This window comes from Trichogramma pretiosum, unplaced genomic scaffold, assembly GCF_000599845.2.
Source record: "Trichogramma pretiosum strain Unisexual culture from Peru unplaced genomic scaffold, Tpre_2.0 scaffold6, whole genome shotgun sequence".
Taxonomy (NCBI): Eukaryota; Metazoa; Arthropoda; class Insecta; order Hymenoptera; family Trichogrammatidae; genus Trichogramma; species Trichogramma pretiosum.
Window position 1 is genome coordinate 111,187 of NW_019641678.1, and position 17,833 is coordinate 129,019.

General features: G+C 44.8%; 1 protein-coding gene across 7 annotated transcripts in view; it reads right to left on the bottom strand.

Moving 5' to 3' along the window:
- LOC106658064 (homeobox protein cut) overlaps positions 1-15,310 on the bottom strand; it is a 115,619-nt gene extending 100,309 nt beyond the window's left edge. For 4 of the 7 annotated variants that reach the window (XM_014379877.2, XM_023460892.1, XM_014379876.2 and 1 more), the window contains exon 1: positions 143-1,541. In XM_014379877.2, the coding sequence (XP_014235363.1) occupies positions 143-250 (108 nt within the window). In that variant the 5' untranslated portion in view covers positions 251-1,541. Of the gene's footprint in view, positions 1-142; positions 1,542-7,961; positions 8,395-15,064 lie in introns of those variants that run through there. The other 3 variants (XM_014379874.2, XM_023460891.1, XM_014379873.2) reach the window with 3 other exon arrangements.
- Between the last annotated feature and the right edge of the window lie 2,523 nt (positions 15,311-17,833).

Below are 17,833 nucleotides of genomic sequence, written 5' to 3' on the forward strand. Positions count from 1 at the left end.
ATCCGGCGTTTCGGAGCCAGGTTAATCCCCATCATACATCGTAAACGCCACTGGTATTTAACACTCGCGCACACGCGTGTCCGGCCGGTATATAGATCCGGGGGGGAGGAAAACGAAGCTACGTAATGGTGTGCGTACTAACCTGTTGCCAGAATTGGGCGAGTAAGTAGATGCGCTCCTTCTTGAAGAGCCACTCCATGGACTGCATGGTCTGTAAATCCAGGGCCGAGGTCTCGGCCGAAGCCTGCATGCTGGCTAGAGCTGCCGCTGTGGCGGCCGGGTTGACACCGGCCGAGCCGAGCGAGGCGAGGAGGGCTTGGGCCGCGGCCGGCTGCTGCAGGGCCGCCTGTACTGTGCCACTGCTGCCGGCTAGCAGGTTCGCGTGGTACACCGTGGTAGCATGCTCGGTCGCCGACGAGGCCGCTGGATGATGATCGCCGCCGCTGCCGCTGGCTATCGCTGCTGCTGCACCTCCTGTTGCCTGGAGTAACTGGGCCCCGATCGGCGCAGCGGGCCCCTGGAGACCCAGTGACGAAGCCACTTTGACGGCTTCGTGTCTACCCGCGGATGATGACAACGAGCCCGTGACCACCGCCAGGCCTTCCTCCGCCGCCGCAGCCTCCGCGTCGAGCGCTGCCGCCTGGGCCTTCAGTTCTTCGTCCGCGGCTGCGTCTTCGCTCCCGGTGCCAGCCTCGAGACCTCGCGTGCGTCGATCCACTCTGCCGTCGTTGATGCTCGAAATGATTCTGCCGCAGCGACGCTCCAGAGTCTCTTCCGGACGAGATTACTTTTCTACTATCGATGATCGCAACATCAACTCTCACTTTAACACCAGCACTCACTTATTTATTTATTTTTTTTATTTCTTCAATAAAATACGCGAGAGTCCGGCTGTCCTATAACCACTGATTCTCTCTTTTTTCTTTTTTCGAAAATCACCACTTTTTTCCTTTTTGCAATATTTCGTGCTCGTAACTCAGCGAAGTTTTACTCGCAAAATTTGCATAGCCACTAGTGTATAGATCGTTTCTTTCTCTCAAAAATATTGCAATCACCTTTTTGACACACTGATGTATACGCGATGCACTCAACTTATATAGAACACAGAGTATGTGTCACTGCTCAATGTTCTCACTTGTCAACAATCGCAAAACAGTCTCGTGATCATTTGCACAGGCGTAGTCGAGCACTATGGTATATATCACTGAACGACGAGTCGAATTGTTCTTGCTTCACTGTTGCTTGATTATTTTGCTCGGATCACTGTTGCTTTCGCCGCTGTCAACAACTTTCTCATCGGCTCTGCTTTTTTGCGTCACTCGATTGGTCGTCGACGCAGTTCCTTTGGACTCGGCACCTGCAGCATTGACATGCAAAAATAGCACATATATAATCAACGTGTCGACGTCACAACAAAAAAATGACTCTAAACGATTAATAATGCAAAAAATGCATGCGCGTATTGGCGAATATAGTGTCGCTCGCGCGCGTATACATATGCTCTCCGCTGCGATTATACGGGAGAGCGAGCGACCCGTACGTGCAGGCTCCTAACCTGAAACTAAGCGAGCCAGCGCGGAGGACCGATTCACCAAGCAGGAGGGCGAAGCGACGGCCGGCGAGGTAGGGGCAGTGGGCGTGGCCACCGAGCGGGGAGTGGGAGTGCGGTAGACGCGCGCGGCCCAATCACCGGCCGGCTTTTACCCCTCCGGCGCCCGCCGCACGCCCGTCGCCCGAGCCCTGGTGGGGGGGCCAGCTTCGCGATCGTGGGGGGCGCGCGACTCCGCGATCGCTCGCGAGCCGTGCTCAGGAGGCTGCCTGCCTGCACGAACTCATCGAGGATCTCGACGCGGATATCTCGGCGCGCACCTCCCGCCCTTTTTCCCAACCCCATCCTGCCAATCGCTAGTTTTTCCCGAATAGCCCCGGTCTCGGAACAATCTACCTATACGCGACGCCGTACGTGTTCGCGAATCGGTCGCCCTTCGACGGCACAACTTATGCGTGTAGCAGCAGCAGCTCGCTACCGAGCTTCGCTGGCTTTTCTTCTCCGCGCTTGTATATGTGTGTACTGTACGCACATATATACATAATACACATAAGCTTTTTCTAGCTATTTCTCCTTTCTGCACCCACAACCCTCCCCCTTCCCTGGTGGCGCTTTTTCTTACCGGGTTTGTTGGCTTATATACACACACAGTCTGTGGAATCTCCAGATGACGGCAGAGAGAAAATTCTCCAGCGCCAATAACGAGCATTGCTCGGCTTTGAAGACGCAAAAAAATTACCGGGGGCCACCGACTCTATGCACACGCGCGCGCACACACACACACACAGCACGTATTGATTCTTTTTTCGGCTTGCTCCGAGAATGCATTTTCTTGGGAGCGAGCTTTCTCGAGCTAAGGCTATAAACATTGATATATATGCTCTTACGTGGCAATCATTAGCGAAGCGAGTAATTTTAATAACAGCTTTGTTTTTCTTTTCTCTAGCAATCAATAGTTACCGAGCGCAAAAGAATGGAAGTCGCGCGCTCGCAGTGGTATACATAACGCCTTGCAGCTCGTATAAAAAAGTAATACGCAGGCTGAATTTGTGAAAATTCGCTATCAACGCGTATTAAGCATTAATAGCCGCGCCTATACGTGTTATATGCACACTATTAGCCGTTTAATTCTGCAACAGCTCTAAAAGTGAATACAGCGTATCAGGGGTCGCTCCTGCGTTGTAGTAAGCGGCGATAACAATAATAGTGCGTGGGCTAACATAGGCAAAGCCCCTACTTCGCTATGTTCATATTTCGAGCTGTTGCAGAATTAAACGCCTTATAGTGTACACGCACGAAGAAAAAAATATATATATCAAACTCGTAAGGCATAATATAAATCTAGGTCTGAATAGTGTATTACGTTCTCGGGAGTGTTTCATATTGCATGATTGTTTGCTTTTTATTCTGAAAAAATTATTGATTGTGACGCACAGAGCGACTCCCAGGCAAATGCACACATAAACAAACAGACACAAATAAACAGAGCTACACTAGAGTGACTGACAACCTGCACAGATAATTCAATATGTAGCGCATACTATCGTAATAATAATTGAACATATATTCGAAGCGCGTAATAAAAATTAGAAATATTAAAAAGGTCATTAACTCTGAAAATATCGCTTAGACGGTTTATCGAAATGGTGCATTTTATCTTTTCTCCCCGTATAAAAACTATTTATCATTTTGCTAAACTTGTATTATTGTTTGAGCTTATTTTTATCCATTTCTATTTTTTACCAGTGCGCAATGCACAAGACTAATTTTTGTTTCTATGCTGATGGCTTTTCAAAATCAAGAGTTTACGAGTTTGTGGCTTGTAAACATATTGTACGACCAATATATGCAAGTACACGAGGGTAGCAAACTAGTTACAGTGTATTGCAATTGGATGTTGTTAATTTACATGTACATCATGTCTTTTGCCTTTTGTTCATTTTGTTAAATTGATTAAATTAAAGAAAAAAACGAAAGAAGCTAGAGGCAGAAAGTCAGAGTTTCTTAAAAATATATAAGAAACTCGATTTTATTCAGAATGTGTGAAGAACTAATGACAAACAATTAACAATTTTAATGGCCAACGTCAATGACTCTATTTTCATCTATCTGACCAACACGAACCTGCTTAGAATGCCGGTGAATGCTTAATCTTATTAATTACGTCATGCTCGGAACTGTTTATGGAGACTCTCGAAAGGATTATATTGTTCAATATGAATAGAATGTCACTCTAATGTTCATTAGCGCTCGGGACAGGAGTTTTCCGACGACAGTTATCGAAATCGTGACGTTGATTGATCGAATCCTTTGTTGAGAGCATCAAGCGGCAAGGTGTGTGGACAACGACATGTGCTCAAGGTCGGCAAAGAAATGGTCAAAGAAGAGTACGCGCACGGTGTTCGTGGTAAAAAACAATCATTGATGAACTCGATGCGATGAAGAATATTTTCAGAAAATAAATATGCAAAATTCGTGTTGACCGTTTCGAAAAGCGCGCGGGAAAACAAACATCAATCATATAAAATAATTCAGTTCGAGCAACCCGCTGAAAATGTTGTTATTATTATTATGATTATGATTATAATAAGAAATATATACAAGCAAGCGCGTTCTCGGCTGATCGACGACGCGACGACGAATAATTATAAATGCAAATGCATCGATACGAGACGAAATGTAAGGCCGAGTGGATGATGGCTCGAGCACGCAAGCGCGTGCACCAACAATAGGGCCATACTTTATATCGATCGGAATTGTCAGGTACGCGACGCGAACCCCGTTTTTTTAATAAACATCGTTCAAGATGTATCTGTCTGATTCTTCTACACACGGGGGACTCGGCGTAATGCTGAAAAAGAAGTACTCATTATTGATTCTCGACACGTCTTCGTGCCGAGGCCTACACAACAATAATGACGATGATATAAAAGGATGAGACGCTGAGGCTCTGTCTCTCTCTCTCTCTGTCAGCTTATATGCATGATTGTGTCCTACTCTGACCGATATTTATGGGGAACGCCCACGCACCACTCACACTTCAGCGTCGTGCGACGTACACACAGAGGGCAGACGAATACACACGCACAGACGCAGTTTCATTCACGATCGGAGTATACGTTTATACAAGCTGAACGCGAGAGCGGTATATATACGTGTAATCGCTTGTACGAGGATTAGTTTGTCAACGCCGCTGCCGCTGCTGCTATGCGCGTAAGTATAACCTAGTCCGCAACTTTCCCTCACTCCTTTCCTATAGCTGCAGTTCAAATTGCGGCGCGTCTATCTTGCGAATGCTCATGATAATAATAATATCCGTGCGATGTACTACAGAGCGTCAAGCTGCCGATATCAAATTCGATCTTGGCCGGTATTGCGAGTATTTTTATAATACGTAATAATACGGCGAGTTATGATATACACGTTTAGTGGCGGTGTCACTCGAGGAGCTGCACCGATTCGAGGAATCCTCGCTCGTCGCGACTTTGTCAATGCAGCGCGCGAAAAAAAAACGAGTTTATATGTATAATATAATAATAAAGTGGCGCTGAAAACGTTTAATGGAATGTGTCGGGGGGCTCGAAACGGAGTTTGACAGTCTCGTTCGCACGATACTCGATACGCGTCTTTCGAGATAAAAATGAGATTTACACCCAATATACGTAATAAAATAATGTATAATATAATATATAGAAGAAGTCGTCGGTCAGTTATATTCTCCGATTGTAACAATATATCTCGCAGGCAATGGCAGTAATGCACATGCACACACAGCAGCTGCACACGCACACGCCAGTTTATATACATAGCTAAAGCAGTGGCGCAAAGTTACAATAATAGAGTATAGCTCTCGGTGCAGCTCTCGGTGTTCCTCCTCTCTCATCTCTCTCTCTCTCTCTCTCTCAGTTCGCGCTACAAGTTCAAGAGCCGCGCTCAGGGACACTATTTGTGTGTAAGTGTAAGTGTAAGTGTAAGTGTATGTGTGTATGCGTGTGCTTTGCACTACGAGCTGCAAAAGCTGCCGAGTAGATTCTACGGCTCTCGCGAGCACGCGAGTGTAAGCGAATTTTTCCTACTCTTTAGTGTATGTATGTGTGCGAGTATAAACGTACATTATAAAAGAGAGGACATGCCAAGAAAGACAGATGTAGCAACAAGCCTCATCGGAGCCTTACTTTATCTCGCGCTTTTTCATGCTTTTTTATATCCCCCTTATAGCAGCTTTAATTGTTCAGACAGATACGCGCGACGACAACGACGACTCATGTGTGTGTGTGTTCTGTTTGTGTGTATTTGTGCGCGAGCTCTGCAAGGTAATGAGCACAGAGCGCACGACGAATTATTGTCGCGGACTGACGCTTTAATCGTACCGCGAGCGAGTCTCTCGTCAAAATGTTTTCTCTCGCGATTTATTTGTGCTCTCTCGCAGTCGTCGTCTTGGTCTTGGTCTTGCACAATGTAAATATGAGACAACTTAACGCTCGACTCGGCCGATTGCAATTTTTATTCCGCTCACAGTTCTGTTGTATATGTTTCGAATCGCGAAATTATTGATAAGTCAATCGAAGATAGAGTCGCGAGTCCATTAAACTGCGCGCGCAGCGTATAAATAAAATCTACGAATGAATAATCGCGAGTGTTCGCCGCGAAGGTGAATTTCTCACCTTTTCGCGAGAGATACACACTAGTCGTACACTCGAGTTATCTCGAGAGTTCGAGCAAGAAAAAAAGCGAAAATGAAAAAAAAACGAAGGAGTTCTCTCTCGCCGGCTTTTTATCGCGCGCTCGCGAGCTGCAAAGGTTCTTGCCACTTAAATACTGCATATGCAGCAGCTCTCTCTCTCTCTCTCTCTCTCTCTCTCTCTCACACACACACACATACACTCTTTATACACAACACGGAGTCTGAGATGTATTGTATGCACTCGTACTCATACACGCGTGTACTCGTTCTTCGAGTCTTTTTTAGCCGCGTGACGCCAGATAAGCTTACAGAGACGACGACGAGGGTATCCCAGTTACAACGTTGGCCGAATGTCGCCACACAGTCACGTACATTCGATTTTAATTTAACAACAATATGTGATGTCAATGTGTGTGTGTGGGTGAGTGAGTATTCAAATCGATCGATTCAAAGAAAGAATATCGTAAACATTTACGATTACGCGCGAGCCATACACACGTCTGGGCGCATTTTTAACCAGCTGTCAAAGACAAGATCAATTGTGACAGTCTCGAAAATTGCCTCCTACGCGTCGCGAATAAATATCAATAGAAGTTGAACTAAAAGAAGAAATAGTTTTCAGTCGCGATTATCGTCGTAGCGTATACGAATATGATTCACTCAGAAACGATCACCTATTCGAATCACGTAAAAGCCATAAAAATCATCGACCATCGGCTTCGCTTTGACTCTGGCTCCGATCCGTTTTGGCATGTGTATTGACTTTTCGCACTATTCTTATTTTTCTACGTCTACCTCTTTCGTGAGAATAGTCCGAGAAGTATAATACTTTTGAGTAACGAGTGTGAATCAAAGACGTTGAGAAATTCGGCACGATGTTGTTTCGGCATTCGAGACACGAGCAAAGTTGTTCGATTCACTTGTTCAATTCATGCTACTATCGGTCAGAGATCCTGTAATACAGGACGACTTCAAAGTTTATTCAATAAAAGTCAGATTTCACTAAATTTTTGTCCCTTTTGATGAAAAAATAAAAAAAAATCTCAACGATGACACTGCGTTAAGACAATGCAATGTAAAGGAAGATTTTTCTAGAACTCGTCTGTCGCCGACCGACGAACGGTAGAGTCCAATCTATCGTACACGCATATTGCATAGAGCCACGCCGCTCGAGCGCTGCAAATTGAATTTCGCGAAAGCTTGGCAGAGTGCGCAAAACAAATGGTAAATCATGCGTGTCTGTCTGCGAGCGCGAGCGATGGAAATTCAACTCTTGCCTTGAGCGCTGCACTAGCACACATACAACTGCAGCTCGCGTAGGTAGCCCCGCGTTTACGCGCGAACTTCATCACTCGCGTTCGCATTATTATACGTATTTCGACTGTGTTGGTGTAAGTGAGCGTGTCTGCGTGCGTTCCGAAGCGATTGCACTCGCCTATAGGGTAGTCCCCGAGACCTTGATAGTGACAATTTTTCGGCGCACTGTACATCTACGTGTAATCACCAAAGCTCCCTATTTCCAAGTACAAAATAAAAGCTTCGATCCCTAAACGGGTAAAACTCTCGAGCACTGCACTTGTCACTCGCACAGATCGCACATGCATCGTTACTAAAAATTACGATCGGGAGGTGAATTCGTCGTTGCCCGATATTCGCCTGTCGTTCGCTTGTTTGTATAAACGAAAGAACCCAAAACATGCACTGGTTGCAATAAATAAAATTACGTACAGCAAGTCTTCTCTTCTCTTGTTGCGTTAAGATTTAACAAGAACAGAAAACAACAATCGAGCACGTGGATCTGCAGAGTCGTCCTCGACGCAGCATTAGTCTCGTAGAAACAGTCGTGGTAGAAAAGTTTTGCATTTGCGACGAGTTTTTTTCAAAAACGCACAGTCGCAATAACAACAAAAAAAAAATCAAAAGCACAGGTAGTTTAACACACACCTATACACTTCGTGTTACACACGATTGTATACACAAATAAAATGTGTATACAAGAAAAATGTCTGTCAGCGTGTGTACGAAACGCACGATTGGAAAAAAGTGCGTTCGCGTACGATACACGTATGTATGGAAATTCGGAGCAGGCACACTCGCACTCGTGTATATATATTTTGTATGAAAACGCGGAGCGCGCCGATTGTATGTACGCGCAACACGCTCCTGTTAGGCCTGCTGTCTGACCGAGACTGAGATAGCTTCGCGCCGCATCAGCCCTCGACACATCCCTCGAACGAGCGAGCGAGCGAGTGAGAGAGAGAAAGAGAGCGAGTAAGACAGAGAGAGAGGCAGATTGAGAGCGCGCGCAGCACACGCACTTTCCACCCCGTACAACGCAGTAGCTATATATGTATATACGTTTTCGGCTCGAGTAGCCGAGTAGAGCGAGAAGGAGAAAGTACGCGTATATCTGTAGCGTGTGTCCGCACGACAACAGTCCCCACTCTGATAGCTGTCAGTGTGTGTTTGTATACACATGCATGTAGCAGTAAACAAACGTGTGTGTATGTGCTTGAGTCCCTCCTCGAACACTTGGCCGTGTCGTGTGTGGGGCCCGTCATCGCTGTCATTCTCGTCCAACGTGTCTTTGGCCTCGATGATCTTGACCATTGATCCAAAACTATGGAAAATTATTGTTTATTGTTTTTTCATGATTCTGGCAGAAAATGACCGAAAAAAACGCAAGTATCCACCGAACGGCAAATATTTTCGATGCAGACTAGAGAAGAAAGCAGCTTCGTGTTCAGTAGCAGTGGAGCAGCTCCGTAGAGTGGCGCCGCGCGGCGGTTGCTCGACGAAGCGGGGGTGGTTTTCCTCTAGCGCACACCCCTTGCCCACACTGCACGCGCATATCACGGCCAGAGCTACGCTATACATCGAGGCAGCAGCAGCAGCGGCAGTTCTCGAGAGGCTGCTGCGATCGGCTGGCGCTCTATACATAACGTTCGATCACTGACACGCCGCCCGAGTGGGCGTACGAGGCTACCTATATCTACCTTATATGCGCGCACGGTATAGGTAAAAGAGCGCGGCTTATTGGAAGGATATCGGTGATTTCAACGTCGTGTGATCGGAAGGCATGTCGCGCGCGACTTTCTGTTTCAAACTAATTTTTTTTAAGCTAAACCCATCTCTCTGGTAGATAAAAAATTATTACGTGCCGATCATTACTTTAATGCGGGGGGTTGAGAATTCAAACTCGAAGAAATGTATTTTCTCCCCCCTCGAAGTTGCCTTTTATATACGCAGAAGCATTTAGTGGACCGATGGATACGAATGCGAATCTAAGACCCGAGCTCATATGTATACATACATAGGCATGTATTATTACGCGCATTGATAGCCTTGCCTTTTATTACGCATATAGTTTTTCTTCGGACCCACGTCGTTATATTAGACGATGTTATATTCAGCAGTGCGGGAGTAGTAGTTGGTACGGGCAGTTTTATCACTGTATATATACGCGCGCATAAGTAAGATTAATGTTGGAGCCATTCGATTAAGTGTAGGAATATATCGCGAGAGATCAATACTATATTTCGCTCATATATATACCAGCAAGTCTCTCTGCATGTGTGTATCTACGCGCGTGACGCGTTTTAATGCGAGAGAGCTCGAGCATACGTATATATAGGGGACGCTCTCGAGGTTACATTATTATTTCGATACATTGCATGATGATGACGAAGACTAGTCTGCCTATATGTACAGGCTGTAAATTCGGTGCAGCAGCTCGGCTATATACATGCGAAAAGTAGCTATTAAACATGCAATTCGTTCTTCTCTGTGACACACTCCTTTTCTTTCAGCGGCAAAGCGAGTTTTTCAATGAAGTGCGGAAACGTGACTTTTAATAATTCCGAAACTCGTTCGTTCATTTTTTGCTCAACTTTTCGTGACTTATACCGACAGCTTTGTCGCGTACATACAGCAGTATTGGTATATTCGCGAATTTCTCTTTGGTTGTATTAATGTTTCGATATTGAACAGCCTTCCGGATAACTGAAGGACCATTATCATAGATCAGGGCTCGTTCCAAAATTAAAGTATTACTTCAAGGAGGTACACTCTATCCTTTGGATAGAAATTTATATTCATCCGCAAAATTTTCAGTTTCGTACATATCATTTGTAATAATCTACACGCGATGCACGTTTCGGAGTATCGAGACGTTTCGAGCTAAACGGATCGTGCAGGAAGATGATTGTGCATTGTGTATTACTCAATCGCATTATCGATTGCGATTTATTTCGTCGATTCTTTTATAATTCAAATGGGCCTTGGCCCTGAATGGCGCAGACAGGCAAGTTTTTACATACACGATCAGCTTGCATACTCGTGCACAGGAATTATCCGGGAGAATGGCCTCGCGTGGGGGGCGGAGTAGCATCTTTCTCTCTCTTCCTCCTCGTCGAAGCGGAGAACGAACGAATACATGTTCACGTATGTGTGCCGGTGCGCGCGCGCGCGGGCCCGAACCGCTATTGTAATTTGAAAATAAAAAAAAAGTAAATAAAATCGAAAGGCTGCTCACGTACTTGTAGCGACACATATTATTCAAATAATATAATTGTGAATGTATATAAGGCCCCTCCGATACGTTTTGTCGATTTGATTCGCGGGCGAGCGCGAGGCCAGGCGGGCAAGCTCGAGAGCGAGAGAGGCAGAAAGAACATAAGAACTTCCGGCTTTGGCAGTGCAGTGCGAGTCGGAGGAAACGATTAAATTGAGATCAGGCTCTCTTACGTGTACGCGTGTGTGTGCTGCTGCTGCTGCTGCTGCTGCTGCTGCTACATACACTTGAGCTATGTACCTTATAAAAGAGCATCAAAGATGTACTCACTTCTGTATAATATGCAGTAATGTGTGTTACACACGACTTACGGTATATACATGAAACGTTCATCGGCTCTGCACTGCTTATATACGTTCCGCACGTTCACGGTCAAATACATCGAGCGACAACGACGACGCGTGGTAATATTGTTCCAGTCGGTCCGTGTGCATATTGCATACTCTTCTCCAGGAATTAATGTTGCTCTGGACTTGTCGCTATTTCGGGGAGAGCAACAGTCGTGGCGGCGATCGACCTCTCTCGTTCTCTTCCCTCTTTGCTCTGCTACTACTGCTGCTGCTACTGCTGCTGCCGCTACTGTTGTCGTCTCTGTGCGATAAACATTTCTGCTGACGGCTGAATCGCGGCGTATGGCAAAAGCCGATTTACTGCACTCTGTGTGCGCGTGTGTTTGTGTACGTGCACGAGCCGGGACTCGATGCACTTTGTCGCGATGATGCTTCTGACTTCGATTTTCCCAGAAAGAGCTGCAACCACGGCGACGAGCCTCGAGGTGCTCGAGTTTTGTAAATTAAAATCGAGTGCAGTGCACCGGAAGTTATGCATTCGGGGACCTCACACGACAATGAAACGCCGAAATTCTCCAATTGCTTAATGAGAAATCGACGAGGGACCTATCGATTGTATTTATAAAAAAAATAATAAAATATAAAATATTTCCCTTCTTATGAGAGCAAGCAACCATGTTGAACATCATTGTAAAATTAGATTACAATAATAATATAATATAGGCCAGTCGCGATCGTGCTTGTACATATAAATGCGTGCATAACACGTAATGCATCGTTATAAGCGGGCGAGCGACCATATAATATGGAGTGCCGTACGAGTCGAATTTCGCGCAATACGCGCGACATTCGATACACGTATATATTAACGTCTATAATACGTCGACGTCGTTTACCGAACGAGTAGTAGTACAGCTACGCTGTATGCGTGTGCTCGTCAGTGCAGGTCAGCCAGCCGATTACAAGCCAAGATAAATCTCGTCCTGCATGGGCTGCATTCGGACGTCATGATTTTCCCAGAATGTCGAGCTAATAATCGTTCGATCGTGGCGCCCGTCTATGGAATAATGTCGCTTTGGAGATATTCTTTCGACTTGAGCTTGCGCAATTGCACATTTTGTGTTGATATTAATGTAACAAAAGATAATTAAGAGTAATCAAATTCTAAGTTTAATTCCTTCGATTGTTCTGCAGTATTTGAGGTCTATTGTTCTAATGGTTTGTATATTTTGTAAAATTACCTATTTATACTGCAAGCACCGGGAATATATATCAGTTCTACTTCTAATTTTAAATTTAGTTTAAAAAAAATGTTTTTTTCGTCCTCAAATTTACAATATTAAAACACCCGAATTATGAAGAGATTTTATTGATAAGAGTGCATAATTAAATCAAAAAATCAATTATATTGATTTTTTAAATGGAAATAATATTCAAATTTAATTAATTGGAGTTCGTAAAATTAAATCAATTGGGCGGTAATTGTTTCGAATAATTTTTTTTCTCGATGTGCATATTGCTAGTTGGGTTATTTGTCAAAGAAAAGCCGCAAGTATAAACACGCACACACACAAAACGCATTTAAATCGCTCTAGGTAATAGGAGGAACTATATAGATATACATGCAATAAAAAATATATGTGTATAAGCGGCTGCGCGTGCACACACACGCACTTCCGTCATGCACGAGGAAACGTGCGCACTTCCACTGCGCCGCGAAATAAAATCGATACACAATGTGTGTAAGTGTGTGTATATCTGAATGGTATTAAAAAAAATTGTTTGTGCGTATTTGTATATAAATGTGTGTATGTACACGATGTCATGTCAATGCGCGCGGGCAAAACAATACACGTTATGCGACATCGAACGATCAAAAAACGACAGCGCGCGTGTGTGCGTCTGTGTGTATGTGAAGCAGACATTGGCCATTGCGAATTTTCGCAATACCTAATAAGAGAATGAATGAAAAAAAGACACACGAATGCAATTTCCGTAAACAGGGCGCTGCTATACTGCCTGCGTTTTGCCGATAATACCAATTGCGTGCGGCCAGAATGTAAGTGAGCCTGTGTATGTGAGCTCACGGACATAAAGACACACATATACACACACACAGTTGAGCGCGCGAAAAGCAAAAGCGGAAACACTTGGATGCGATACATGGCATGCATTTTTATCCAGAGGCACGCGATCGAGCCTCGTATATCGAGCTCGAACTCGCCTGCGAGTATGGCGCAGCGTCATCTCGAAAATCGATGAATGAACGATGTTTATCTTTTCGCGCCCGATGTGTATACATACATTATTCATAATAAATGTGCATGTGTGTGTGAAGAATGTATATTATATCGCGGCTCGTTATTACTTTCACAGAATTTAATGTGCAGCGCTGCGCTCGAAATAAATATTGCGACAAAATAACAAGCTTTGCCCGCTGCGTTAAGGAGAATAATTCGATTACTGATTATTCGATGTGCTGTTGCTATACTGTTGCGGTGTGTGTGTACAAGCTTGGAAAATAACAAAAATATTTGCAGTCAAGCTCTCTCGAATGTATGAGATTTTAAGGAGCATATAAAAGACATGCAGCGCACAAACATGTTCGTCGTCGCGCCACTCCTCGTGCGCTATATTATTGTGTAGGCAAATACGTGAAATGGATCGTACGCAGCTGATCTAATAAACGAATATATATGCAGCACAAGCTTTCTTCGAGAAATCCGGTTTCTTCTAGGAGCGAAAAATCGAATCGGTGGGCTGAAGGGATAGTCCTGTCACACACACACAAACACAGAACGCGTATCACCTCGTCGTGCGCATTATAATAAGTGTAACGCAGAGTAAATTCGTTATTAATAAACATCAACTCGGAGCAATTCTCTCAGAGTACAGCTATGCGTAAGCATTCATTTGAAAATTTGTGCAGATCGCGAGGGTTGATTTCCGGTTCGTATAGTCTGCATCTCGATGTGTCTCTGCTAGTGGTATACGTACACACAAACACACACACTCACTTGGCTCTTCTACTGTTAGCGAGTCCATTCGAGCGTGCTGCTCTTTCTTGACTATAACCGGACGATATTGTCATTGTGATGCGACGGAGCACGTCTACTCTCTCGCTCTCTTGCTCAGTGTCATTATATAGCTGATGTTGGATCGGAGACGATTTCCTTGACGTACAGAGTGTGCGCGCCCCTTTCCCATTGGTCCAGCCGAATCGGTGTATATATAGCGCGCATATGCATATATGCTCGACCCTGCCTAGCTGATACTCGAAGGCAATAGCCGGGGTGGCTCTAGCCTGAGTTATGTGTGAAAATCTCCGGTATGTTTTGTACGAACGTGCACGACGTCGTTCGTCTGCGTCTCCTCTTTCGTTGCTTTTTCGTGGAGCTGCGCACCTCGATCGAGCGACTCCATTATAAGATCCGCGGAAAATTACCAAACGAGCTCGAGGATAAAATATATATCGTAAATGTTACTCGAAGAATGCCAAGACTTTTATGAAACATCAATTCAGCTTTGCAGTGTATATCTATATAACAACAATGGTAGTGATGAAAAGCCAACGACGACGACTACTGCCTGCGACGACGATGAGTGTCTGGAGTAATTGACCCGAATACAAAAGTAGAGATAACATCAGTGGCAGTGGCAGAGCAGCAGCAGCAGCATTACAATGATAATCATCGTCATCGCTCGCCGCGTCGTGCAAAAAGGATGTGACTATATAATATAATACGAATGTAGAGCCTATTTTTTCGGGCAATCATTGCCGCGCGCTGTTGCAAAACAATCGACGTGCTTATAATATACTGCGGTTTTTTTTTCGTATCCCCGCTCGAGCGCAAATTGTCATAGTATACACGTAGCACGGGCAGCGAGGATTTGACGAAACAGACTAGTGCGCGCGCGAGAGACCCGAATAGCGATTCACTTAATTCACCTCACCGCTTGACACATACCTATACCTGTATTACACTTGGCACTATATACCTTTTTTTATGTAGCGAACAAATTTTACGCCAGCGCGAATAAGCTCGCTCACTCGTGGATATTTCGTAACGATTGTTTTCCACCTTCCTTCTTCTCTAATTTTTCTTCTTTTTTTTCGACACTTTCATGAGGCGCGAGGAGCCGTCACCCAGACACAATTAAAAATAATAATAAATTTTGCCATCGTTCCAAGCGGTAATATTATGGCAACACAAGCAACACACTGCTGACTGCCGACTACTGTTTATCCTTAATATGTTTCGGAGATGAAACTAATTACACATACATACGAACGACAGGTACAATAACAAGACCTTCGCTCGGCTCTCCCTTACGGACGATATGCTATTGTGAGCGTGCAGCACTCGGCTTAGCCATACCTCTCTGTCTTTCTCTCTCTCACTTTCGTCCTTATTTCTTTAACTCAAGCCTCCGTCTGGTATAAAAAAAAAAAGAAAAAAAAATCTTCATAACAAATGCCCGAGCTAAGCTCGTAGCCAAAGAGAGCAAAAGCGAAGCATTTAATAAAATCAATGCACGCGCGTATAAGACCAGCCGGTTAAGGTCGGACTCGGTCACGATAACCTTTTGGAGTCGGGCGTGAACTCGTATATAGTAGTATGTAAGTAGTTGTTGAGCGGTGCTCTCTTCGTCCTTCTGCGCGATCTATCATATAACAGGTTTTTTTCTCTTGTGGCACCTTGACTCCGACTCGAAAACTGGTACTAGCTTCGATTATTTTGCAATTTCGATATGTTAATATCGTTTCTCGACTACTCTTGCACTCTGTATACGTGTAGATTTTTGTATGCATGTGTGCGCGCGCGAGCGATGATGAAGAGAGAGAGATCCAAATTTCGGAGCTTAGGGGAGGTTGTCTTTCTCACGTTCCTCTTTGCTGCTATGCCTGCTCGCGCGTATATATCCTATACCTATATATAATGTATATATCTCTCTGTGTCTTTGCTCTCGTGTACTCTTTTGCTTAGGCTTGCTACTCTTAGAGCTTGGTTCGGTCTACATATAAGTCTGCTGTATGTATGTACCTTCGCCTTCGAGATGTACTCGCGTTTCCTTTCCGGTCGAAGCTTCATTAAGTCGAGCAAAGTTCGTTAACTCGATTCGACATCGCTCGGCGTCGAGCAGCTCAGACTCTCTCTCTCTCCTCTCTCTCTACCTCCTTGACTTTGTCTTTTTGTTGTTCTGCTTTGCTACGCGCCAATCATGCACTCGCTGCTCTGTCGTGTACGTACGAACACACACGAATGTACAATATACACATGTATAGAGATAGATAGGATGCTTTGTTCGGTGCCGGATTGATTTGTTTATTCGCGACTGCGACTGCGACTGCGACAATGCCTCATTATGATAATGGCAAAAAACTTGATTACTCTCCACGGCGTACACTCGTATTGCCGTGTACTGCTCACGCACAGGGTCTCGACGTCAATATTGCTTGAATAAAACTCGAGCTCAAGAGAGAAAGAAAAAGAGAGAAGGAACAATCGTTGCTTTAATAATTTCATAATTGAGTCGATTTTTTCAACGCTCACTCACTGTGGACGTAAAATTTATAAACACGGTCGTAAAATTATAGGCGAGTCATTGGACTGGTTGAAAGCACACGTTTATTTGTTACGTGGTAAAAAAGCTCATATTTACATATATGCCTCGATACGGGTCCAAGTAAAACGGACGGACTTGAAAAACTGGTGTCAAAACTCGATCGATGCTCTATACGAGATTCGATCTATATCAATGCGAATCAACGCATATCATCCGCGCGTATGTGCTTAAAAGCGTCGAGTCAAAGGTGATCATTCCGGAGGTTGTTTTTTGCTCGGAGCGAGATTGTTTGACGGGTCGCATCCTGAGAGCGATTTGGCGCTCTTTCTCCGTGTGCGCAACTATGCCGTAAGCCAAGTCCCACGTATATTTATACGCGCTCAGAGGAATTAATTCTCCGGCTGCATATCGGGCCCATACAGCAGTAAAAGTCGAGTAAAAAGGAGAGACAGAGAGAGAGAGAGGAAATACGTATCGGGAGATATGTAAAGTAGCTTATACGGGGCGCGTGGGTCCCGATCATCTTCGATGTGGAAAAGGGCAACAGCAGCAGTAGCATCGGAGCAATGTGTACAATACGGGGAGGGGGCAACCTCAGCAATGTTTGAGAGATAGAGAGCTGCATAGGGGATCGAAGCCGTGGCAGCGCTCACCCGCCCGACCAGATAGATAGATCGAGGCAGCAGCAGAGAGAGAAAGACAGAAGAACAAGACGAAGAAGTTAGATAGGTAAAGGTACACACGTACATATAAGCGTACCTATAGATATATAGAGGTTTACGGGGTAGCGTATCGGGAAGAAAGGGTTCCCCCGAAGACGAACACATGCTCGTCGAAGCCTACTTTGCATATGCGCGCTCCCGAGCTCTCTCTCTCTCTCTCTCTTGGCTTATTTGCATACGTGAAGTTATTTGCATCCTCACCTATACGTACTTAGACTCGCGTACGTATACATACACGCGCACACATATCCGCTGCTGTATACATACGCTCTTGTACGTGCGACGATGGCACACACAGCCGATGTCGATCGACCCTTTTTTTATTCTCCGTCTCTCTCTCGCTCTTTCTCTCATTGATATAGAATAATAAATTAAGGGATGATGTGTCGCTAATGCCATTGTGCAGCCGTGGATCCGCGAAAAGGATGATTATGCGCCGAGTCGTCG